General features: G+C 54.2%; 8 protein-coding genes and 1 non-coding gene across 9 annotated transcripts; 5 read left to right on the top strand and 4 right to left on the bottom strand.

Moving 5' to 3' along the window:
• Window positions 1-182: 182 nt before the first annotated feature.
• BDP81DRAFT_466519 (ZIP zinc transporter) lies at window positions 183-1,811 on the top strand (the record flags this gene model as incomplete). Its single annotated transcript, XM_060594404.1, has 3 exons — window positions 183-219; window positions 323-520; window positions 655-1,811. 3 exons carry the CDS (start codon window positions 183-185, stop codon window positions 1,809-1,811), a joined length of 1,392 nt encoding a protein of 463 aa, XP_060437824.1.
• Window positions 1,812-2,067: 256 nt separating this feature from the next.
• BDP81DRAFT_t378 lies at window positions 2,068-2,140 on the bottom strand. Its single transcript has one exon. It is a non-coding gene; the product is annotated as a tRNA-Lys (tRNA).
• A 1,645-nt stretch (window positions 2,141-3,785) lies between these two features.
• BDP81DRAFT_171233 (RNA polymerase Rpc34 subunit) lies at window positions 3,786-5,681 on the top strand. Its single transcript, XM_060582164.1, has 2 exons — window positions 3,786-4,405; window positions 4,477-5,681. Exons 1-2 carry the CDS (start codon window positions 4,116-4,118, stop codon window positions 5,372-5,374), a joined length of 1,188 nt encoding a protein of 395 aa, XP_060437823.1. The 5' UTR covers window positions 3,786-4,115; the 3' UTR covers window positions 5,375-5,681.
• Window positions 5,682-6,038: 357 nt separating this feature from the next.
• BDP81DRAFT_466517 (cyclophilin type peptidyl-prolyl cis-trans isomerase/CLD) lies at window positions 6,039-7,129 on the bottom strand (the record flags this gene model as incomplete). The annotated part of the gene is made up of 4 exons (XM_060594403.1): window positions 6,039-6,225; window positions 6,283-6,559; window positions 6,800-6,867; window positions 6,951-7,129. The coding sequence occupies 4 exons, from the start codon at window positions 7,127-7,129 to the stop codon at window positions 6,039-6,041; spliced, it is 711 nt and encodes a 236-aa protein (XP_060437822.1).
• Window positions 7,130-9,551: 2,422 nt separating this feature from the next.
• BDP81DRAFT_171137 (uncharacterized protein) lies at window positions 9,552-11,561 on the top strand. The gene is made up of 4 exons (XM_060582163.1): window positions 9,552-9,841; window positions 9,898-9,929; window positions 9,987-10,066; window positions 10,120-11,561. The coding sequence occupies exons 1-4, from the start codon at window positions 9,760-9,762 to the stop codon at window positions 11,462-11,464; spliced, it is 1,539 nt and encodes a 512-aa protein (XP_060437821.1). The 5' UTR covers window positions 9,552-9,759; the 3' UTR covers window positions 11,465-11,561.
• Window positions 11,562-13,621: 2,060 nt separating this feature from the next.
• BDP81DRAFT_335884 (uncharacterized protein) lies at window positions 13,622-14,278 on the top strand (the record flags this gene model as incomplete). The annotated part of the gene is made up of 2 exons (XM_060585875.1): window positions 13,622-13,789; window positions 13,874-14,278. The coding sequence occupies 2 exons, from the start codon at window positions 13,622-13,624 to the stop codon at window positions 14,276-14,278; spliced, it is 573 nt and encodes a 190-aa protein (XP_060437820.1).
• A 135-nt stretch (window positions 14,279-14,413) lies between these two features.
• On the top strand, window positions 14,414-14,863 carry BDP81DRAFT_400845 (uncharacterized protein; the record flags this gene model as incomplete). Its single annotated transcript, XM_060588743.1, has 1 exon — window positions 14,414-14,863. One exon carries the CDS (start codon window positions 14,414-14,416, stop codon window positions 14,861-14,863), a length of 450 nt encoding a protein of 149 aa, XP_060437819.1.
• A 425-nt stretch (window positions 14,864-15,288) lies between these two features.
• BDP81DRAFT_485884 (fungal-specific transcription factor domain-containing protein) lies at window positions 15,289-17,537 on the bottom strand (the record flags this gene model as incomplete). Its single annotated transcript, XM_060595183.1, has 1 exon — window positions 15,289-17,537. The coding sequence occupies exon 1, from the start codon at window positions 17,455-17,457 to the stop codon at window positions 15,289-15,291; it is 2,169 nt and encodes a 722-aa protein (XP_060437818.1). The 5' UTR covers window positions 17,458-17,537.
• A 2,368-nt stretch (window positions 17,538-19,905) lies between these two features.
• Window positions 19,906-21,509, bottom strand: BDP81DRAFT_511103 (kinase-like domain-containing protein; the record flags this gene model as incomplete). Its single annotated transcript, XM_060595759.1, has 2 exons — window positions 19,906-21,342; window positions 21,430-21,509. The coding sequence occupies 2 exons, from the start codon at window positions 21,507-21,509 to the stop codon at window positions 19,959-19,961; spliced, it is 1,464 nt and encodes a 487-aa protein (XP_060437817.1). The 3' UTR covers window positions 19,906-19,958.
• Between the last annotated feature and the right edge of the window lie 744 nt (window positions 21,510-22,253).

The following is a 22,253-nucleotide window of genomic DNA, read 5'->3' as shown; positions in this document are numbered from 1 at the left end:
ACTTCTTTCGGGTCCCGCGTTTCCCAGGGCGCAGACTTAGGACGAAGACGAAGCACGATCCGTCTCCCTTCTCTGTCCCTCTTCTTATGTTCTGTCTTCTTGAACCATCCCGTCTGCATCTTTTCCCCGGTGCAGAGCCGCCATGGTATTGTGCCAGACATCATCAACGTCCGCTGTCCAGAATGGGTGATATAGGAGCCACGGGAGTTTGGCCAAGAGGTGTGTACTATTCCACGATATCCGGCGGCGAGGGGAAGATTCCCTCATGTGAAGCTGGACATGTCGATGTAGCTTTTTCGCTGACTCTTGTCTCGTCCCGAAGATGCCGCTTCCTGGGCCTCGATACCGACTGAATTCCTCCTTGCCGAACTATCCAAGCGACATGGACCTCCAGTCACGAATGCAGAAGCTGCTGCGGCAGAGGCAACGAAGCCACAATGCGGTTCATCAAGAAAGGAGTCCTACGATACCGCGCTACACATTGGCGCGCTGATCTTGATATTGGCGCTGAGTACAATCTGTAAGCGACACCTTGCGCTGGACCATCCTTCGCGAGACCATGATGGCCTGCAATGGAACGCTCGGGAGGAGCTTCCGCCCAAGTTCTTGGTACATTATCATCTGAAGGAGCCCAGGCTAATTAATGAATGGTAGCATGCGGAATCCCATTACTCCCCCGAAGAACATCTAAAGGCCGGCCCCAAAGCATAATCCTATTCTATTGCCAGCACTTCGGCACCGGCGTCCTCCTCGCAACGTCCTTCGTCCACCTCCTCCCAACCGCCTTCACCTCACTCACCGACCCATGTCTCCCGTTCGTCTTCAACAAAGGCTACCCCCAGATGGCAGGTTTGATCGCCATGGTGGCAGCACTTTCCGTCGTCGCGCTCGAGTCCTATCTAGCCACCCGCGGGGCCGGTCACTCCCACTCCCATTCACACGAGTACGAGTACTGGGATGATGAAGAGGGCAGCGGTCACTCGCCAGCAAACGCCCATGCCGCGGGAAGCTTGGCGTCGCACAGACACGGCTCTCACCGGCCGGAAGATATCAACCTCGATAACATGGATTCTACTCAGGGGCTGATGGCGGGCGCATCGCCTTTGCCGAGTTCGACACCGACCCGTGCGAAAGCGAATGATAGCCTTGCCAACGGTCGAGATAGCTTTGATGACGACGACGACGAATCGGACATTGACCTCGATGTCAATGAGCTGGATCCAACCCCCACCCATGAGCCCAGACGCCGAAGCTCACCTGGCATTCGCCCGAAAATTACAGTCACCCCCGGCGCACCCCAGATCGTCACCGAAGAGGAGCAGAGCAAGCTCCTCCGTCAGTGTCTGCTACTGGAAGGAGGGATTCTCTTCCACAGCGTGTTCATCGGCATGGCTATTTCGGTCGCGACAGGCCCAACCTTTATCGTGTTCCTCATTGCCATCAGCTTCCACCAGACATTCGAGGGGCTCGCTCTGGGTAGCCGAATCGCCGCCATCCAACTGCCCCGGTCATCGGTCCGGCCATGGCTCATGGTTCTCGCTTTCGGAGGCACAACGCCGCTCGGTCAGCTCATTGGCCTCATCGTGCATAATCTGTACGATCCCATGAGCCAGACCGGGTTACTGATGGTTGGGTTCATGAACGCCATCTCGGCTGGGTTGCTTCTCTTTGCTGGACTGGTCCAGCTACTAGCCGAAGACTTCCTCTCTGAGAAGAGCTACAAGATTCTGAAGGGACGGAAACGGCTGAATGCCTACATGGCGGTGATTGGCGGAGCATCACTCATGGCCATTGTGGGAGCGTTTGCCTAGAACAGATGGGCGTACCACAGCGAGATATTATTACAAGAAACAGCTCTGCTAATACATATATGTTAAGCGAACCATCCTCATTGGACGTCCCGAGACCCATCATATGGACCAACCGATGCCAACCTACTACAGTACCGGCACATGAACACAAAACAGGAAAGGGATGGAAGGGAAGCAAAAGAGATCATGCCCCAAGACTCAGAAAAAGCAAAAGATTAACCCGAAGAGAGGCTTTACCAATCGCGGTGAGGATTTGAGCCTCACGCGGGGGTCGAACCCGCAACCTTGAGATTAAGAGTCTCACGCTCTACCGATTGAGCTAGCAAGGCGAGTTATTAAAAGCTGATCCGACGGACCTGCTCGCTGTTACAGAGTGCAGCGTTTGAGTGGTACAAGTAGGGTCGGAGCCGCGATGTGAAGAGATTTTTCCAACTTTTCTGGCGGTAAAGTGGGGCGGGGAGCGGTGCTCCGGTTTTATGTGTGGTCCGTGGTCCCGGGACTGGTTCCGTCTTTGACTCCCTTCCAGGACCATTGTGTGCTTGAGGAGCCTCGATGGTTGGAGATATTTTCCGGAAGAGGAATGTCATCTTTTTCACAAGTTTTTCTCCAAGTCACACGGCATGATCCCTATAATATTCCATTGACCAGTAGTTTCTCAAGGCGGTAGCGGTACTCGTCAGGACTAACACAGCCTCCATGCTTGTACTGGAGATTAAGAGAGTAGGAAGTATTCTATCAACGCAACAGCTGACTAAAACCGCTTGTTGGAGACGGCTAGTAAGCTAAGGTAGTTGTAGAATGAGTAATGTTTGGCACATTCACCATGACCTAGCTGTCCCGATTAATTAAGGCGATATTTAACATGTTCTAAATCCACGTAAATGTCAAGATCAACTAGTTCAGGATGCTTCCAATCTAGACGTGAGCTCTTTCAAAGATATGTTTGCATACAAGATTCACGCCACGCATTGAGTACTGAACTCAAAACTGGTGCGAGGCAAGGAGTTGGGCACTGGGATAATTAATTTCGCCATACTGAAAACGTGTTCTGTTATTCGAAGCAATGTCGATCACTAACCTTCATCATAAATGCTTATGGCATGGCATGTCGGAGCTTTCTTAGCCTAAAACAAATGCATGCGGTCAAAAAGTGAAGAGGAATATCCATCAGTTCATTTCGAGATGGCTGAAAATGAAGCACGAAGTTCATGTCAGGAGAACGGTGTCCAAAAGTGTCCATGGACGATTCTCAGACATCATAACCCCGACCAACGTCCTCTTACACCTCGTAGACCTTAGAATAGTCAGCTATCAAAGTGAGATAATCGGCGAGGTTTCTTCAACTGACATTACAGTTCTTGTTTGGCTGTGCCACAGGATCATCCGAGGCACAGTCTGACATGTCGTCTCAACCTGGAGGGTTCTTAGGAGTGACTCACTCGGAGAACTACCTGCATAAAGGCCCGGACGGCATGACCTCTGGCCCAAAATCCCAATCGTCTCTCAAGCTTCCACCAAAGACATCACGAGTCTGAAAGAATATGACTGTATTGCCTTTAACGAGATATAGCAAGCTTGACCAACATACTTAGGTAGAGAGTGTTGTTCAAGAAGACTCCACCAAGCATGACCGGTACGTACCATTCCTCAGCAGGCCGAATCCCAGCGCAATTGCAGCGCGCCCGCAGTTCATCCGGCACCAATGCAAGGCTGATTTGATGTGCCGCCAGGTGCGTAGTAGGTTCCTTTCACTCTGAGAGGCGGGGCAGTTTATTTTTTTCCTTGGGCTGCCCGCAGTGCTGATCGACCTCTGATGCAGCTCCAAAAACCAATCCCACCATCGTCGCCGACCCAAGTCAACCGCACCCACCTCACCCGCACCGTGGGCGAAGCGCCTCTCTGGGCGTCCGCTCCGACCCGACTCTTCTCTTTCCTGTTGACACTTCAAACATCATAGCTGCGAATGCGATTCAATTGAAGACCTTGACTCTCGATCTCGAATTTGCAGCCTAATTTTCATTCCTTGTTTCACCTTATAATACTTTGCCGGCGCAAACCGACGACCCCTCGATCGCGCGAAACCCAACTTTGGAGAACGACCCCGGACGACAAAAAAATCCCCCAGGCACAAACTCCCCCACCACCAACGATCGATCTCTCATCACCACCAATTCCCCCGCGACACCACGATACAGCTGGCCTTGAACCGATCCCTCAGACTTTCCAACCCCGTTGCGCATACTGTACCTCCTACAAACGACCGCATACCACAAGCGCGATAGGCCGCCGCCGCAGACAGCCGCAATGGCTCCCGCACCCCCAGAGGCGGACTCGCCCTCGGCGGCAACGACCTCGAGCACCGACTCCAAGCTAGAGGTGTGGAAGGACATGCTCTACGAGAAATTCCAAAAGGCTGGCGACGAGAACGACCTCTTCACCCAATACGACCTCCTCGACTTTGACGTGATCCCGAACCGCGACACCGTCACCCTCTTGAAATGCCTCCAGAGCCTCACAAACGACCGCCTCCTCATCGCCGTCTCCTCCCAGACCGGCCTCGCCTGGCGATGGCGCTCCGTCGAAGATGCGGAAAAGTGAGTACACAACCCTCGTCTCCAATTTGGCCTGCTGTCAGCCATGCTAACCAATCCCCCCCTTCCTCCAGATATAAACTCTGCACAACAGACGAACAGCGCATGGTGTACGGCGCAATAGACGAAGCAGGCGGCGACGGAATCTGGTCCAAATCAATCCAGAACCGCCTCAACATGCACGACTCGGTCCTCAAAACAGCCCTCAAACAGCTCCAGGGAAAGGGCCTCATCGCCCCCTTCAAAAACGTGGAACACCCCAACAAGCGCATGTTCATCAAGGCCTCCATGCGGCCCTCGGAACGCGCCACCGGCGGGCCCTGGTTCACCGACTCTTCATTCGACGAGGCCTTCATAGAGGAAGTCCAGCGCGTCATCTTTGACTACGTTAAGCGTAAGAGCACCTACCACAGTACCGGCTCCTCTTCTTCGTCCGCCGCAGCCCGCACCGCTGTGCCCAAAAAGGGCGTCCTCAAGGGCGGCCCACCGGATCACAAGGGCAAGAAGCGCAGCGCAGGAGAAATGTCAGGCACAAACGAAGCAGAGAAACAATCCCCTCCCGCAGTCCAACCCCCCAAGCGAGAACCAACTTGCCTGCCCCTCCCCGCCGGCTTCAAAGAATACCCCACCACGCGCGAGATCGCGCGCTTCGTCTCTCAGTCCGGTATCACCAGCGACACGATCCTCGGCGAAGAAGACATGCAGAAGCTCATTGACGTGCTCATCTTTGACGGCCTCATCGAGCCCATCCGCGTCTCGGGCCGGCTGGGCTACAGAGTCTGCCGCGCCCCACGACAGAGCAAGATGCCGTGGGCGGGCCGCCAGGACGACGAGGGCGCGCCGGAGCCGTTTGTCAATGGGTATACTGAGGCTCCTTGCGGCCGGTGTCCCGTGTTTGAGCTTTGTGAGGAGGGCGGTCCCGTCAGCGCGAGCAATTGCGTCTATTTTCAGCGGTGGTTAGGTTTGGAATGAGGTCCATGAGACTTCGGTTTCGCAAGACACAAGAGGGAAGAGCCTTGCTGAAAAGACTGGGGTTCTGTCTAGGAGTCATCAAAAAAGACGGTCTTTTGTTTCGGTTTGGGTCTGATTGATTCACATCATGGGAAGCATTGCATTGGCGTTGGCACGAATTATCACAAAAGGAGAGGACATGGGCGGGACGGTTTGCCATGGGGGCCGGGGGTAGAGTTTCCATCCTTCCCAAGCGGAATTTAGCTTCAATGGCGGCCAGCCATTGGCTGTAATTATACCAATGACATGTTTGACCCCACCACGCTCAAGTTGTTTGAATGCATTGACAGTTGCATTGATAGGTCCATTGTTGGAATATTCTGGTAAATTTAGGTCTATGGTGTCTCCTTTGGTTGTGAGCAAGAGGTTTGCCACATGATCCTTTGATGCTCGGTTCACCAGGTCATCAAGGCAACACGTCACTTATGGAGGCAATGGAAAAAAGAGTGGCAGTAACTTTTTGTCTTGGCAGACTATATAGCAGCAGCAAAGCTGATTGCCGCCAAGCTGCGTGATGGCGCAATTCCCAAGTCCCTACCAAATCGTCCTCCCTTTCGCGTCAAGGTGTCTCTCGCGACATTTCAGAAGCAGGACCTAACGTACAAAGAACCGAGCGAGAAGCACTTTACAACGCACCAGAGGCGACGATGGTGGGGCGCTTGCCGTACTTGACGGCACCGCTGGAGGAGCCGGTAGCCTCGAGAGCCTTGACGATGTTGAGGCCGTCCTGGTTAGCAACCTCGCCGAAGACGACGTGGCGGCCGTTGAGCCACGAGGTGACGACGGTGGTGACGAAGAACTGGGAGCCGTTGCTGGTGGAAGATTAGCTACTGGGTTTGGAAGAATGGTGGCCGAAGAGGAGAGCTTACGTGTTGGGGCCGGCGTTGGCCATGGAAAGCAGACCGGGCTTGTCGTGCTTCAACGAGAAGTTCTCGTCGGCGAACTTCTCGCCGTAGATGGACTTGCCACCGGTGCCGTTGCCACGGGTGAAGTCACCACCCTGGAGCATGAAGTCAGGGATGATGCGGTGGAAGGAAGAGCCCTGGTAGCCGAAGCCCTTCTCGCCGGTGCAGAGAGCCTTGAAGTTGGCGGCGGTCTTGGGGACAACATCATCGAAAAGGTTGAAGACGATGCGGCCGTTCTGCTCTGTACGAGGGAAGCATGGTCAGCGAAGCTCTGATTGCGGTCAAGATGGCCAGGTAGGTAGAAAGACTGCGGCATGCCGAAGCTGGGCGGACAGCAGAGTTCAAGTCTTTTGGAGTCGAGGTGGTGATTTCCATGCCCTCTAGAGCTGTGGACATAGGCATAATGATGCTAGGAACATCCAAGACAACCGTGATGATGATTGTTCTGATGCAATTCAATGGGTGAGTGAAAAAAACTTACGCTGGACGGTAGAGGTGGGACGTCCGGAGCCGTCGAGGACGGGACCTTCCCACTCAATGTCGAAGTAACTGAACAGAAGGTTAGTTATTGCGTCATGAGAGCACCACGATGGCGATGGTCTTGAGGAAGACCGAGGGGAGTAACAACTTACACTTGGGATCTAGACATGATGTTGGATGCTGAGAAGAATCGAACGGATGGCTTGGTAGATGCAGGAATCACAGTTCGGAGAGGTTGAATGAAGGCAGAAGGTCGACAAAAGGGCGAGGGTGAAACGGAGGAGCAGAAGGTATGGCGGGGTAGGAGGGGTCGCAAAAGGGTTGGTCTCATTTTTTCAACAGCTGGGTGGAGGGGTTTATTGTTAGCGCAAGAGCTCTCCGCTGCGGGTGCCGAAGGGGCGAATTAAAAGTCAAGAAATGAAGAAAAGAGGGGTGAAAAGTCACGTGGAGTGAGCTGCTGCTGAGGTCACTGACGGACCGGGAAGTACCTGACTGACCCAAGTACCTGACCCAGGTACGTAGCCGGTACAAGGCGCAAGTACCGCCGAGAAGGTCAAGGTGACGGAAGGAGGGATTGGGTTGGGGCGTAATGGGAGGGAAGGAGGGAGGCGATGCGGCGGGGAGGGGCAGGCGCCAGGGAAAGTTGCAACAACTGGGAAGAAGCAGGAAGGAAAGAAGAGCAGTGCACTGGGCAAAATGAGGGGCAAAGGGATCTTCTTCCCGGCTTTCTCTGCTTGGTTTTTTGGTTCGGTTTCGCCTCAGCCCGCCAGTTCAGAACTTCAGTCCAGTCCAGCCCAGCTAGGCCAGCCCAATTGCTTGTGCTGCTGGTGCTCGCTCAACTTCCATCCAGCCAGAAGCCAGAGGGCGAAAGCCAATGTCAAAGAGATGAGTGGGATGACTTCATCAACCATTCAACCCCGCCTTGCGCCTAGCTCGACAGGCAAACCAGATAGGGAGAGCAAAACAGCAACGAGAGGTTAAGCTCAACCATTCCAGTTACCCGGCCAGCCGGCATCGTTGGGGACGAAGGACGGTTCTCAATCAACAGCCAAGTACTTAGGGAAAACGTTCCACGGCGGCAGTGCTTGGGCTGAAGACGGTGTGCTAGGGGATGACGGCTTGTACCTCCACCGGCCTGCCAGCTTCACAGTGGTACCTGGATGAACTCCCTCACTCACAAGCTCAAAGAGAGGTGAATGCCTCCGAGCAGGGCAGCGAACAGAAGAGCCATTGGTAACCTAAGGTGCGGCACGGGCAGGACAGACGAATGCACGTCAAAACCCCGAGGCCGCTGGCTATTGGAGCGACAATGGAGGCACCCTGGGGAGGGGGACAACGACAGCAAGCTGGCACAGCCGGATGGAGTCGTTCGTCTGGCTGTCGGCCACGGCCAAGTCACCGTCCCCCACTGGCCCATGTTGTCCCTTGACAACCCTTCGGAAGCTCGTGGAATCTTGCGGAGCGGGGGGATGGTAGCTTCGATAGACAAGTGGATGGTACGACAGCGGCGACGGCGGTCCGGCGGTGGACGAGTGACGTGACGTGACGTGACAAGCCGGGAAGGAAAGGCAACGCATCGGCCATCGACGGGCATCAAAACACCCAACAGCCGAAGACTAATGAAGCCGTCCAGTTTCCGGGATGAAGAATGACACCATCCACAGCCGAGGCGTCACCGGGGGGGCTGGTGCTCTCGACGCCGTCGCCAGTGTTGCCATACAAGACAAGTCCAGTCCAGGCCTGTGCTCGTGCGTGGAGCTATGCTCAAGATGCCAGGTGGGCTCCATGGGCTCATGTGCGAGCATATCAAGCTGCAGAGGCTGGATGGCAAAGCTCTCCCGTCCATTCTGACAGCCCAATTGGCCTGCATGGGAACCGCATTGGCCGCACGACCAGCTCTGGTAGCTCCGACGACCTTCATGTCAAGGTAGGTAAGGTAAGGTGGGATGAATGGGCAGCTTTGGTAAGGGGGAGGGAAACTTGTGCTGGATGCAGAGAGAAATGGATGTGAATTGGAGTATGACGAAAGGAACTGGTTCTACACACCTCAAAGAAAGAGCAGGATTACACAGTCTACGTGTTGGTACAGGTACAGAGTAAAAGAAGTGAGATGAAGTTTTGTTGATACACGAAGGTCGATGAAAGTCGCTGATGGGAGAAGAATTTAATCTTTGCAGTCTTCCCAGGAGAAAAAAGTTTTGGTGAGGTCAGGGACTTCCCAAAGGGGGCGGATGGTCACGGCACGGCACGAGAGCAACCTGAGGAACATACCCACGGTCCAGGGAGGGAATTGGAGCACGGGCGCCCTCAATTGGAGATGGACAGCTGTCGGCTTGGAGCTCAAGGCCTTCCATTGCCTTTTTCTATTGAGTCTGCTGGAAACCCAAGGCAAGACTGAAATGTCTACAACAACCTGAGATCATTCATATTCCAGGGATACGCCTAGCTGAAACTTGAACAGCATCAATCAATTGGTGGTTTCTGAGAACATCTCATCCAGAAACAGTAGCTGTCCCGAATCAAGCTGTGAGCTGATCGAAGCGTACCTGAGGTACATCGCGGTACGTACCGACGACCAGGGAAGCTCTTGATCATGGAATTGGAAGTTGCTGCTCCTCCGTTGGCGGCGGCTGCCCGCTGACGCTTTCTTTCGATGGAAGGCTCACCACGTGACTTCGTACCGTCCTTCCCCACATTTCCTTTCACTCAGACTGAGCCAATCTTATATCATCCCAGCGGTACGTACCCCCCTGCCGCCGCACTGCCCGAGACCGATTGACCTTGGGCCTGAAAGTTCCAGGGTGGCCAGGTCGCTGGATTGCGCTTCTCTTTGAAACGTCGACAAAGAATCACAGGAGCATCGAGTCTTCGTGTTTACCACCTTTACCTGTGCCTTTGGGCTTCTCGCTGCTTGTCGTCCATCGAATTCCTCCCCATCGTCACCCTCTCGAAACCGCCAAAATGGATTGGAACAACCTCAAGGACACGGTCTCCAACATGACCCTGTACGACGTCAAGGCCGGCGTCAGAAAGGTCCAGAATGGTAATCACCAAGTGTCCAGTCCAGTCCCTTGTCGGTCGCATGCTAATTGCGCGTAGCCGTGATGAATTACACAGAAATGGAGTCAAAGGTTCGTCCATTGGATATCCAGTCCAACGCAGACTCCAGTCCGTCTAACAGGTGCTAGGTCCGAGAGGCGACCAACAACGAACCATGGGGCGCGTCCTCATCGCTGATGCAGGAGATTGCCAACGGCACATTCAACTAGTAACCTCCCCCAAATCGGACCGTACGAATCAATGGCGCTGACGTAGTTCCAGTGCGACTCTTAACGAGATCATGCCTATGATTTACCGTCGATTCACAGAAAAGTCCGCCGAAGAGTGGCGGCAAATCTACAAGGCTCTTCAGCTTCTCGAGTTCCTTATCAAGCACGGTTCCGAACGAGTCATCGACGATGCCCGTGGTCACATTACACTCCTCAAGATGCTTCGCCAGTTCCACTTTATCGATCAGAACGGAAAGGATCAAGGAATCAACGTTCGCAACCGTGCCAAGGAATTGGCCGAACTCCTAGGCGACGTCGAGCGGATCCGAACGGAGCGCAAGAAGGCGCGGGCAACCAAGAACAAGTACACTGGTGTCGAGGGTGGAATGAGTATGGGAGGCGGTTTCTCGAGCGGGAGCGGCAGTCGCTATGGAGGATTCGGCAGCGAGCAGGGAGGCTACGGTGGCTACTCCGGAGGCGTCTATGGTGACGGTGGTGGATTCGGCGGAGAGGAGAGCAACGACTACGGCAAAACACAGTCTCACGGCGGCAAGTTTGAAGAGTACGACGAGGGTGAGGATGACGTTCGTCCAGCTGCCAGCTCCTCATCGTCTCGATCCAAGAGACCAGAGCGGGCTGTCGCTGCCGCTCCCAAGGCCGAGCCACCCAAGAAGAAGGAGCCCGAAGTTGACCTCTTCTCCTTCGACGATCCTGCGCCATCTTCTATGCCAGCCCCCGTTGCCCCATCTAACGGGTCCGGTTTCGCCTCTCTGTCTGCTGCTCCGGCCGCCGCCAACGACGACGATGACTTTGACGACTTTCAATCCGCGCCCTCGGCTCCCGCAGCAGCCACTCCCATGTCCCCTCCCGTCATGACAGCCAACTCTGCCACAACTTTCGCCGCTCCCCAGCCGGTCTCGGCACCTCAACAGGCCAACATCGGCAACATGGTCAGCATGTCTTCCATGTCGCCCGCCCCGAGCGCCAACTACTCAGCTTTCAGCACCCCTGCTGTCGCCTCTCCCGCGGCACAGATCAAGCCTAGTGGATACCAGCCTTCAGGGCCCAACTACTTCGGCTCCGTTCAGACCGCGGTTCCGCAGGCTACTGGTGGCTCTTTCGCTTCTACTCCTGGTGCTGCGGCGGCGGCAAAGCCAGCTTCGGCTGCTGCTAAGCCGGCCGCTGCCGGCGGTGACGCCTTCGGTGCCCTATGGTCACAGGCCAGCTACGGTGTGAAGAAGACAAGCACACCCACCACTGGCCCGGCCTTGGGTCAGCTTGCGAAGGAGAAGAGCAGCGCTGGAATTTGGGGCGCCCCTGCCGCGGCGTCGACACCGAAGCCCGCAGGAAACTCCTCCACCGGCGGAAACCACGGCCTGGACGACTTGCTTGGTTAAGCCTACAATAATGATACAAAGACGCGGAGACGAAGATCTGGAGTGGAAAAGACGGGGATCGCCCAACCTTACAGCATCACCGGCCAAGCAGCAAAGCAAGAAAGAGGCCGCCGCGGTGATGGTAAGGCGAGACGACGTGTGTTGATAAGCTTTTCTACCTAGGCGTATCGGCAGGCAAAAGAAGACTGCAACACATGAACCATATACTGAAATTTCAAGCGAACCACATTCAATACTTGTGTCCTCATGGATCTTTCCACCTCGTGCAATGTGACATCATACTCACAGGCTTGACAGCTGTCTTCACGCGTGTGGGCTTCGTTGCGAGTCGACCATCATGTCTGTGCATGCCCTGATCGTCGGGCGATTATATTTGCAGGGCTCATAGCCCTCTGCGGCCGATAGAGCGACTTCATGCGCCCACAATTCGAAGCAAGCCGTCATTATTGTGAAGGGACGACTCAACAAGGTCTAGACCGTGTCGAGCACTCTATCGCGAACTCTCGATTGCAAGGACCTAACTGATGCCAAGTCGATCAACAGCGAACCGACCGTCCGCGGGCCAACCACCGTCGTCCCGCGGCTGTGGGAGGCTCAAGAGGCTCAAGGATCAGTGCATAGATGCTCGCGCATACAGAACGCGTCAAACCAACAATGGCCCAGGAACAGGCCCAGTATGGGCCTCAACAAAGAAACTCCATGAAGCCAAGATATGCGGCCTGGGCCAGCAACCGCCAGACCTGGTTTCAGGTCCGGTACCTGCATGTCTTTGGGGCCTGGGCTAGCTCGTATGAACAGGCGCCTCAGCCTCCGCCATCGTCGTCCCACAGCGGCCGCGTTTAGTGGTCTATTCGATGAACAATTCAAGATGGAGAAAAGGCATGGATACCCACCAGGTCAAGGCCAAGGTCGAAGCTAGGTGAGTACGCCGGGATGAAGCAGATCCAATCATGTCCATCTAGCCTGGTTCAAAACAGGCGCGCAGCCATCCAATACCAGGACCTGGCTCGATGACATGCCATTGGACGCGCCTATTTTCCTCTCCACTCGCTTTATGAGAGATGCCAGAAAAGAAAAAGCCCGACGCTGCAGGTCTAAGAGCCTCCAATTTCCCGGAGCCGTATGGCCCCGTCGTAAATTCGTAACCGCGTCGCTTGTCCAACCTCTCCGGAACTCCACCGCCGTTAAGCGCCGCACCGCAACCCCGGCCGTTGATGATGATTGGTCCAACCCAGCGGCTCATCATACCTAGCCCAACGTCGTGCCGTCCAAAATGCGGGAGCCTCCAAGGGTCTAGGGCGAACCACTCGCTCACTGCTTTGCACAGAGGTACGGCAACTGACGTATCTCATGCAGGAACCGTAAGGTACCTTGTCGTATCTTGACGTTCATGGGCTTGGTGAGGATCAAGAGGTCCAGAACGCGAGAGCTCGAATTAGCAACACAACAACAATGCAAGGCAACCTGAGGTACCATTTGCAGGCAAGATGAACCGCAGGGCTGGTTATTGGGCTGTATGAAGATGTTGCTTTTTTGTAGAATCAAGATGTATAAAGACGATTGAGCTCATCCGTTTCTCGGTCTCGAGTTTCTTCCTGTTCCTCATCAACATCACAAACACAAGTCTTTACAACAATCTTCCGTCTTTTCCTTTTTTATTTTCTCTCTCTTTTCCTGATTTCCTAGGTCAATTTCCTTGGTCAAGTTTGGGTCTCATCTCTCTCTATCTCTCATCTATCTCGGTCAACATTCGATTTTCATTTCGCATCTTTCGAATTTCCTTTTTAGGTCACGACAAAAAACGGGAACGAAACGAAACACACGATCTTGAACGAACTTACTTTCTCTCCATCGATTCTTCGAGAACCTCAACATCTTTCTCTCTTTTTTTCCACAGAGTCTCGTGTCTATCCACGTCCAACTTTTACTTTTACATTCTCCGAGCCATCAAAAAGTCGCTAAACCAAGCGACTTTCCGCAATCTCTTCCAAAATTCCTTCCTCAACCTCCTCCCCGACCGCCAGCATCCCCTTCCCGCCCCGGAAATTCCCCGTCCGCACGGCGCTCCACTTCCACGCCCCGCGCCCGAAGCTTACTCTCGTCACCCCCGTCTCTCTGGCCCGCGACTTCGCCGCCCGGAAGCACAGCATCTACACAATGGGTTCCGCTCCTCGTCTCGGCGCCCTCGGGCACACCTTCACCTTCATGCGCGCCATGCAATTCGTTTCGTTGGTGTCCATCATCGGCATGGTCGCCAACTTTATTTCGGAGATTAATGCTGCTGATGTGCAGTCCCCTTCGGTCTTGATTGGTACGCTCGTTATTGTAAGTCGGCACTCCACAGATCCTTTCATGGAGATTTGTAAAGACAAGTAGATTGGAAGAACGATAGCTAACATCCCCCAAAAGTCCTGCATCGCAACCCTCTACATCTCAATCACCTACATCCTCTACTACGACAACATGCTCCCCCTCCTCCTCGCCGCAGGAGCAGATACCTTCCTCCTCATCGCCGTCATCGTCGTCGCATGCCTCCTAGGCAAACCCTTATCCTACCTCGACTGCGCCGCCCTGCCCAAGTCATCGGGTAGCACCGCCAACTTCATGGCCTCCGCTCTGGCCAACATCAACACCGGTTCCGCGCTCAACTACTTTATTTGGGTCGGCGCCGACCAGGGCACGTGTTATGCTATCAAGGCCGTCTGGGGTCTTTCGATTGCGCTGTGTGTGCTCTTTGCGTTTAGTGCCGTGACGGCGGTTTGTCTCTGGCGCAGGGTCAAGGTTGCGCCTGCGGTGAAGGATATTGAGGGTTGAGGGTGCGCCCGTGGTAGGGTGGCAGTCGGTGGTGCCGGTGGTGGTGGCTACGCTCCTTCTTTCCCGCCTCCTCCTACGAGGGAAGTACGGGGTTGCTACTTTGGCAATACCAAGAAGAGCCTGGGCACCGCTACTATGTTGGCGCGGGAGAAGCGTTGGGACAGCGACATCTCGTCCGGGTCAGACTCGGATGATGCCCATGTTGCTGTTCCCCCTCCCGTCTCTCAACCCGCCCGGACGACCGCGTGGTTCCCGCCGCCGCCGCCGATGCCGATGTCGACGCAACGACAGATGCCCCCTACCACGGCCCAAGTGCAGCACAAGCGCGTGCAGATTGTCGAGCAGAGACAGCCCGTTCACGCGATGCCTGTTTTACCCGAGTTGATTGTCTCCCCTGCACCGCCGCTGACTCCAGAGGCAAGATCGCCAATGACGCCGATGACGCCGGTGGAGCACCTTGTTCATTCTCGCAAGGGTCTTGGTCGTGGGAAATCGAAGCGCAAGACGATTATGGAGTTTATTGACGGGTGGTGGGATTTGGGGCTGTTGGAGCAGCAGAAGAGGGCTGCTTCTAGGAGGAAGTGAGCTCCCCTCTGGCCTGGGGGTTTCCTTTTTTGGTTATGGGGTTTGGTTTCGTGAGGCTCTGCTGGTAATAGAGATTGTGTTCCAGGGCTTGGGATTCTTGGGATTCTGGAAAGACGTCGCTTTGGTCGACGGGGGTAATGTCTACTGGATAGATTCGGTTTTTTCTGTTCTTGTTCGGGGAAAAAGAAAAAAAAAACCAATGGCGTTGGCTTTTAGGTAGTCGGATTGGGACCACTGATAATAAAAGAAAAATAACTGGGATGGGCGAGTTACTTTTTTGGTGATATCGTGTGATCGAACCCTGGCAGTAAGACCGCTTTCCCCTGTGATTAGTCGTCGAAGCATTGATTACCAAAAGCTGAACCGTTTTACCAGAGACGAAGCCCAGATGACAAGTTTCCAAGCTTCAAGAAGTCCGAGACCTCTCAAGTCAAGAGCACAGCATGCCCAAGAACCTTGAAACAAGCCGTAATATCCCAGCTCTCGTCAATGGTCTCCCTCTTGGCCCACACATTCTCCATAACCCCCAACGCAGCCTTGATAGACCCAAACACTTCGAGCGCACCCATCTTACCCACCATCTCGCGAAACATGTGCTCCTGGCACGGATCCGCCAAACATCCAATCACGCAAAACGGCCAGACGACGGTGCGTAGACACACGGGGCTATGCAGCGAGTTGAGCAGGTCAATCGTGATGGCCACGCTGGAGGCTGTTTCCGGACAGGAGGGTTGCCATCCCGACACGACGGTCGAGAGGTATGTTAGTGCGGCGTAGGCCCATATTTTGGTGTGTAGGCGCGCTGCGTCGCTCGCATCGCGCGTTTGCTGGGATTGGTAGAACGTCAGCGGATCAGGCGGGAGTCTTGTAGTATCGACGTGCGTAGGGTGCGGCGGCGGCGCGGAAGCATCCTCGGCGTCCATGGCGGAGCAGGAGCCCGTTCGACAGGCCATTTCTTCGGCGCAGTTGGGGGAGCCCATTAGCTGCGGGCAGGCGTTGTCCATGCAGGCTATCCCCTCGCGGAGGGCGAGCTCGAGGCAGCCTGCGCGGGAGACGAGGTGCGTCATGGAGAGGGAGCCCGCGCGGCGGGTTTCTTTTTTCCAGGCGTCGAGGGAGGCGATTTCACCAATGATTTGGAGGACCCAGGATTGGCAGCCAAAGTACTCTTCTAGTCGGAGGCGGGGCTCGACTTCGGCGCAGGCGGTGGAGGGTTCTTTGCGCGGGGAGAGGAGGTGGCGGTGGTAGCGTTGGAGGCGAGGCGGGCGCTCGAGGGCGGTGGCGGAGATGATGTCGAAGTAGAAGAGGGATGCGGTGAAGAAGCGGAGGGCGGCTTGGTCGGAGGACCAGGGTTTGTGGGATCCGGGAGGGAAGGAGACGCCTTGGAGGAGGGGGATGGCCATGCTGTTCATTGTTGAGTCCCAGCGGTCTGGGCTGGGGAGGATTTGTTGGAAGATGATTGTTGCGGCGTCGAGGTGCATGTGCCAGTGGTCCGTTGTGGCCAAGGTCACGTCAAAGATGAGGAGCTGGACGATGCTCTCGAGGACGTGGCAGCTTTGCTGGAGTTGGTCTTGCGGGTCGCGGGGGACGCCACCGGGGCCGGGCTCGTTGATGCGGGTCATGTCGGCGCGGAGCTCGCGGAGGGCGAGGTGCATTTGGTGGCGGAGGCTGGCGACGGATTTCATGTGGCAGGGGGCGTGTTCGACTTGGGCGGAGTCGAGGACGACGCCGAAGAAGTGGGAGGAGAGGCTGAGGGCGGTGTGGTAGAGGGCCTTGTTGTGGTTCAGGACGTTGAGGAGCCAGCCGCGGCCGCCTTCGAGGAGGGCGGGTTTGTAGAAGGGGAAGAGGAAGGGGAAGACGTAGTCGAGGTAGATCATGATGAAGCTTAGGTTGGAGTCGTCGGCGAAGGGCGGGGATGAGGTTTGGGCGGAGGTGCCCATGCCTGTGCCGGCGGCGAAGTCGGGTTGTTGTTGTTGTTGTTGTTGTGTGGCGGATACTGGGCTGGAGTGGTTGTTCCATTCCGGGGTGTGTTGGCGCATCTGATTCGGTGATGCGCCGGGGACGATTTCATGAATAGACGACTTGACCGAGTCCATCTGAAAGGGCGGACTAGACGATGAGTCGCCGGGGGTGTCGTTCACGGTGGACGGACTATTGGAGTCGTTGGCCTTTGATGAGCCGTCGTCGGCACTCAGGGCCGGCACGGGAGGAACATGATCGCCATCCTCGGATCCGCCGCCTCCTCCGCCGCCAACTCCGCCTCCTCCCTCCACGTCGAGGCCCTGTAGGTACTTTCGCTCGCGGCGGTTATTGGCCTGGATCTTGACCTGCTTCTTGAGCTGGTCGGCCATCTCTTTTTGACGCTCGCCGCCGTCCATCCAGTCCGGTTTCGTCTCGCTATAGAAGCAGTTGATCTCGAGCTGGGCGCACCCTTCGCAGACGGGCCGAGCCTCGTCGCACTTTTTGCGGCGCAGGCGACAGGTCCAGCAGCCCTCGGAACTGCGGATCTTGGCCGAGGACGACATGCTGTTTTTGAAGCGCGACCGGATGTTGGAGAAGGAGGACATGTGGGGGAGGTCCTTGTTGCGGGAAAACATGGTGGGCTATGGTGTTTGCTGCTTCGCGCATGCAAACAAGCGATAATTTTAAATGTGTTGAAAAGGGAGACAAAGAGACTGGGGGGGGGGGGGGGGGGGTATCAAATGGGCGATCTCATTCAAAGATGATGAGGTGAGCTCGCGAGCGGTCCTTGTTGGGGTCGGTCGCTGCCCCGTCCAGTCAGTCAACTGCGCGTGCGTGTATCTCGTTCGGATTACGATTACTCGAGGATGTCACCGTACGAATACAGAAACAAGAAAAAAAGAAGCACCAGAAGTCGGAAGTCGGACGCGCAAGTGACCGATGGGGCAGTGAGAGTGCTCAGTGAGTGAGTGAGTGAGTGAGTGAGTGAGTGAGCGAGCGGATGAAATGAGTGGTGAATTGCTGAGTGAGCCGTGGGTGTCGCTGGCTGCAGCCAACAATCGATTTGTCATCCACTTAAAAGGCGCGCCCGGCAGATTCCACCATCTTTTTTGGGTGCTTTAGGTGGTGGCAGTGACTGAGAGAGGAGTGGTGTGTGGTATGGAGGGGGAATTTACCAAGGAACAGACCGACCTGGGAGGGTCATGGAACTTGAAGAGAACCAAGGGTGAAGGGGGGAAAATTAAGGTAAAGGATCAAGGGTCAAGGGGAACCCCCCGGGGGTGAGCGGATCCGAGGCCGGTCTGCGGTCTGCCCTCCTCCCTGACCTTACCTTGCGGCTTTACGCACCACCCGGTGAGGCAGGTGAAGGCGAACTCCTCACCTCTGCTCACCTCTCATTGGCGACTTTCCCCCTCTTTTGTCTCTCATACAAGTACTCTCGCAGTCTTAATTAATACTGCGTATTGCAAAAGGGGGCCTCCCAGATGATACCGGGCCCACTTGCCTGCGGCGATCCAACGTTCAAATCACCCCTTTTGCTCCTCTTTTGCTCCTCTCGATTAACGAGCAGATCAATCCTCTCAATCCATGACTATACGGAGGAGTACTTCATATCAAGACAGATCTGTATTCATACGAGCCACTCGTATCATGAGCTATAGCTTAAGACGCGTCACTCCAGGCACTAGGCAAACTCACTTTTGGTTCAACCATACTCACACACGTCTCATCCAGCTCATAATTAACCCGGCCAAGAGTCCAGACCAAGAACGGAGTATCCTAACACCGCCATCCATTCGTTCATCGAGCCACGATAGTACCATTCAAAAGCCCTGCTAATTTCACCTCCAAAAAAACTCTCCTTAACCCATGAATTAACTCCACTTCCCGACAGAGTTTTGACAGAGAATTATCAGATGACACTTTGCACGCCCCATCTGATAAAACCACGAGAATGCCATCCAGTAATACCACCTAGCACCACCCGGTACCTGACGACCCAGTAACCACCCAGTACAACCCCGAACATCAGTTTCAGCCCTAGCAGTCAAACCTGCCCAGCATGGACATAAGCAGACGCAGACGCGTAACGCCTATTTCATCTTAGTATGAACCTCTTATGGAAATCGCAAACACTAGGTTTCACGATTCATGATCTTCCGTCGCTTACGCACAGCAGTATGCGAAAATCTGACGCTCAGAGGTGGGCTACACTTGTCAGTGCTACCAAAGCTAAACCGCCGCGTTACCGGTACATCGCAGCCTATCCTTGACCCTTGCACGGTGCCGACACTATGCTCTAGAGACGCTCTAACGACGACTGAAGAGGCAATGATACCTCTGTCCGTAGTCTCAACTTGAAGTCAATTCCCGTGTTAGCTAAGTGGGATTAAAATGCTTCCCAAAAGCTTCAAAATTGGCAAAAGAAGCATCTCTAAGTTCTCAGTCAATCACGTCATAGGTTTAAATCGTCTGAAGTTGCGACTTCCCTCCGAAACACAGATAACTCGGAACTAGGCGAGAGGAGTTGAGCAACTCCTATCTCCCCGCCTGTCACTCCACCATCAAACTGTTCCTTATCAGGACCGTCAAAGAAGAGGTCCTTCCAATGACTGAGAAGTCGGGGATATTCAAAAAAGAGTCATAGTTGCGATTCCGCAACCGGTGGGATAGTTATAAAGTTGTCCTCGCATTTGAAGACAACCCCAAAGGAAGCGACTCAGACACGTAGATGGTGGCAGCTGAATCGCCAACTTGGCCACACATGCTTAGGCTCTAGGACAATAAAGCCACAATTCTTGAGTGCGGATAACTGGGTTATCCTGTTGAAAATAAGATTCTTCACTAATATTGATACATCTTCAATTACCAAACAGAAGGAAATATAAGGAGAAAGGATATTGGTTGGAAAAACTACAAGGATTTCGTTACGAAACAAAACAATGCCTCGGGGGCAGGAAACTGGGAAGAGAAAATCGGAAAAGGCAACATGGCCGGAACAAGTACTTTAGCAAGAAAAGTGCTGTGAGCACTTGGAAGAGAAAATTGATAGCAAACAATGAAGACAATCGACAACAAGGTCGTCCGTGCATTCCAGGAAATCTCGTCACCTCCCCAGGCTCTGGTTCGCAACACTTCAATACCCAGAATTCCAAAGATACCCGGGATCAGATTTGGCTTTCGACACGATTGCTTCAAGCTGTTCGCAAAGCCCCTTCGCGTCAGTCCGGTCGGTTGGATCGATCTTGATGAGATTGTCCTTGATGATGCCCAGAAGCTTCCCAAGTGCGGTGTTGGGGGCACTTTGTGGCATTCGTCTAAGCGTCTGGATCACCTGGGAGACCTCTGGATGCACAATGGCGTTGTCTTTGTGGATTCTGTAAAAGCCTGACGGTACAGCGCCATCTGCATGTGCCCAGGTTGACTTCCTTGCGTTGCCGAAGCTCTCAACGGCATCCCAGTCCTGTATGAGCCAGACGACGAACTCCAGAAAGATGCATCCAATTGACCAAATGTCGTACTTGCGGGATCTGGGGTCTTTTGATGTGACTGCTTCAGGGGCTTCGTAGGAAGGTGATGTTGCCCTGGTGAGTGTTGGTCCTTCCCTTACAAGAGTTATGCCTAGATGAATACGTGAGATGCCGAAGTCGGTGATCTTCAGGATACCCACATCACCCTCTTCTTTGCCTTCCATGAAGTGAAGAATGTTTCCAGGCTTACGATCACCGTGTCTGCAGTTGCCAGCATCGCCTAGCTCTGCATGAAGAGCATAGAGAGCCTTCGCGAGGCCTAGCATCTGATCTAGGCTCCAAAGGGCCAGCTTAGATGTCCGCGTCGCACCTCCATGTGTTTGCCAGAATTGGTCCAGGTCCCCTCCCTCGGCCCAAGGGGAAATGATGTAGTCCCTGTTTCCTTGTGAGAATGCTGCGAGACTCTGCGCGATGTGCTTGGTGCTGGGGAGCGTGCGAAGAGTACTGAGATTCGACCGTTCTTGATCAAAATCTTTTCTGAATCTGAACTCCTTGATCGCAACATCCATACAAGGAGATTGTGCCCGATAGCCTCGACACGTTAGCACAGAACCAGAAGTGCTGCCACTTGAGTTATCTCGCATCTTGGATCCTGTCTGATGAGAGGATTGTATCTTTGCCCTCCAGATCACGTTTGCCGCATTGTGAATAAGTGATTCCGCTTCGATTAGAGGCAATGGGTTCAAGGGGTGAAGCTTCTGGTACTCCCCCATACTACCGAAGACAGGTGCCATCACCAGCCACTGCTTGTTGACGAAGTTTTCCGCCTGGTATCCATGTGCCCATTTCTTAGGAGGAACGAAATGCTTCTTGGGGTCGAGACCAGACTGCAGACAATCACCACCTCCTTCCGTCTTCGTCCTTTCTAGAGGCAGATCTTGGTCGGTGAACCCAGCTTCGTGCAACTTTTTGATATCCCAAGGAATCCCAAGACACAAGAGTATCACAAATACCAACTTTAGATTGTTGGAAAAAACGACATCTACTATGCTTTTGGTTGGCAATGATAAGAATTTAAACTTCTTTAGTGCTGCTCTGATGCTTTGACGCGTGACAATGGCGTCCAAGACATGTCACGGGACGTATTTGCGGACGTTATTAAGCGCATCACTCTCTCGAGAGTCGATTAACGTCTGTTGTAGGGGCTCAGGCGCCATTTCCGGCCGTTTCCATGTACGGCATGTAGTGATAGGATTACAATAGCGAGCATAAGCCGGGCCTTTCAACTGTCAGCGATTCTGGTGGCAGCTTGCTGTTGGGGAGACCATAAATTTGGATTACCTTATTCTGTGGCACGTCGGCTCGATGCTGTACCTGAGTTGTTCCACAAGTTAGGACAGACTTGTACCTATGTGAAGTTTGAGTACAGAATGCAGATGATTGATCGACAGTACGACGTATCATACATATTTTTGTCTCAAGGCAATAAGTAGCAACACCTTACACCTGCAATATCAGTTCTTCATGTGGAGTCGAGAGAGAGAGAGAGGCGGCTTGACCAAAGACGACTTAGAATCTTAGATAAATCTGAGGACATGAGGAACCCTTTGGTCCGCGGTCCGACCACTTCAGACTCATCTCGAGCAGAGCCGCAACCCCGCAGCTTCAAAGAGGCTGAGGGCTGTGAAGGCTGCCTCACTTGGAACTGCCTCACTGCAATTGCTTGATTGAATAGCGGGGGTGGTAAGGGTGATGGAAAACGAGGCATCCAGACTAGTATCTGCAAGGACACGCACGTGATGTGATATGATAGCTGTCTATTGGAATTGTCCAAGATAGGGAGGTCGATGCCAAGAGAGGCTGGTTCACCGGCAGTCCGAATGTGTTCGTAGGGGTTGCATCCTGCAGGCTGATCCAACGGCATTCGCACCAATATCCAAGGACCTTGCGTTTTGTGCCGC

The sequence above is a fragment of the Colletotrichum phormii genome (genome assembly GCF_030913505.1).
Source record: "Colletotrichum phormii strain CBS 102054 chromosome Unknown BDP81scaffold_43, whole genome shotgun sequence".
Taxonomy (NCBI): domain Eukaryota; kingdom Fungi; phylum Ascomycota; class Sordariomycetes; order Glomerellales; family Glomerellaceae; genus Colletotrichum; species Colletotrichum phormii.
This window is presented reverse-complemented; position numbering and strand designations above follow the sequence as displayed.

Coding starts and splice junctions, on each gene's coding strand:
- BDP81DRAFT_171233 (XM_060582164.1), top strand. CDS start 4,116: ATGGCTCCCGCACCCCCAGAGGCGGACTCGCCCTCGGCGGCAACGACC. Junction 4,406..4,476: donor TCCGTCGAAGATGCGGAAAA/GTGAGTACACAA, acceptor CCCTTCCTCCAG/ATATAAACTCTGCACAACAG.
- BDP81DRAFT_171137 (XM_060582163.1), top strand. CDS start 9,760: ATGGATTGGAACAACCTCAAGGACACGGTCTCCAACATGACCCTGTAC. Junction 9,930..9,986: donor ACACAGAAATGGAGTCAAAG/GTTCGTCCATTG, acceptor AACAGGTGCTAG/GTCCGAGAGGCGACCAACAA. Junction 10,067..10,119: donor GCCAACGGCACATTCAACTA/GTAACCTCCCCC, acceptor ACGTAGTTCCAG/TGCGACTCTTAACGAGATCA.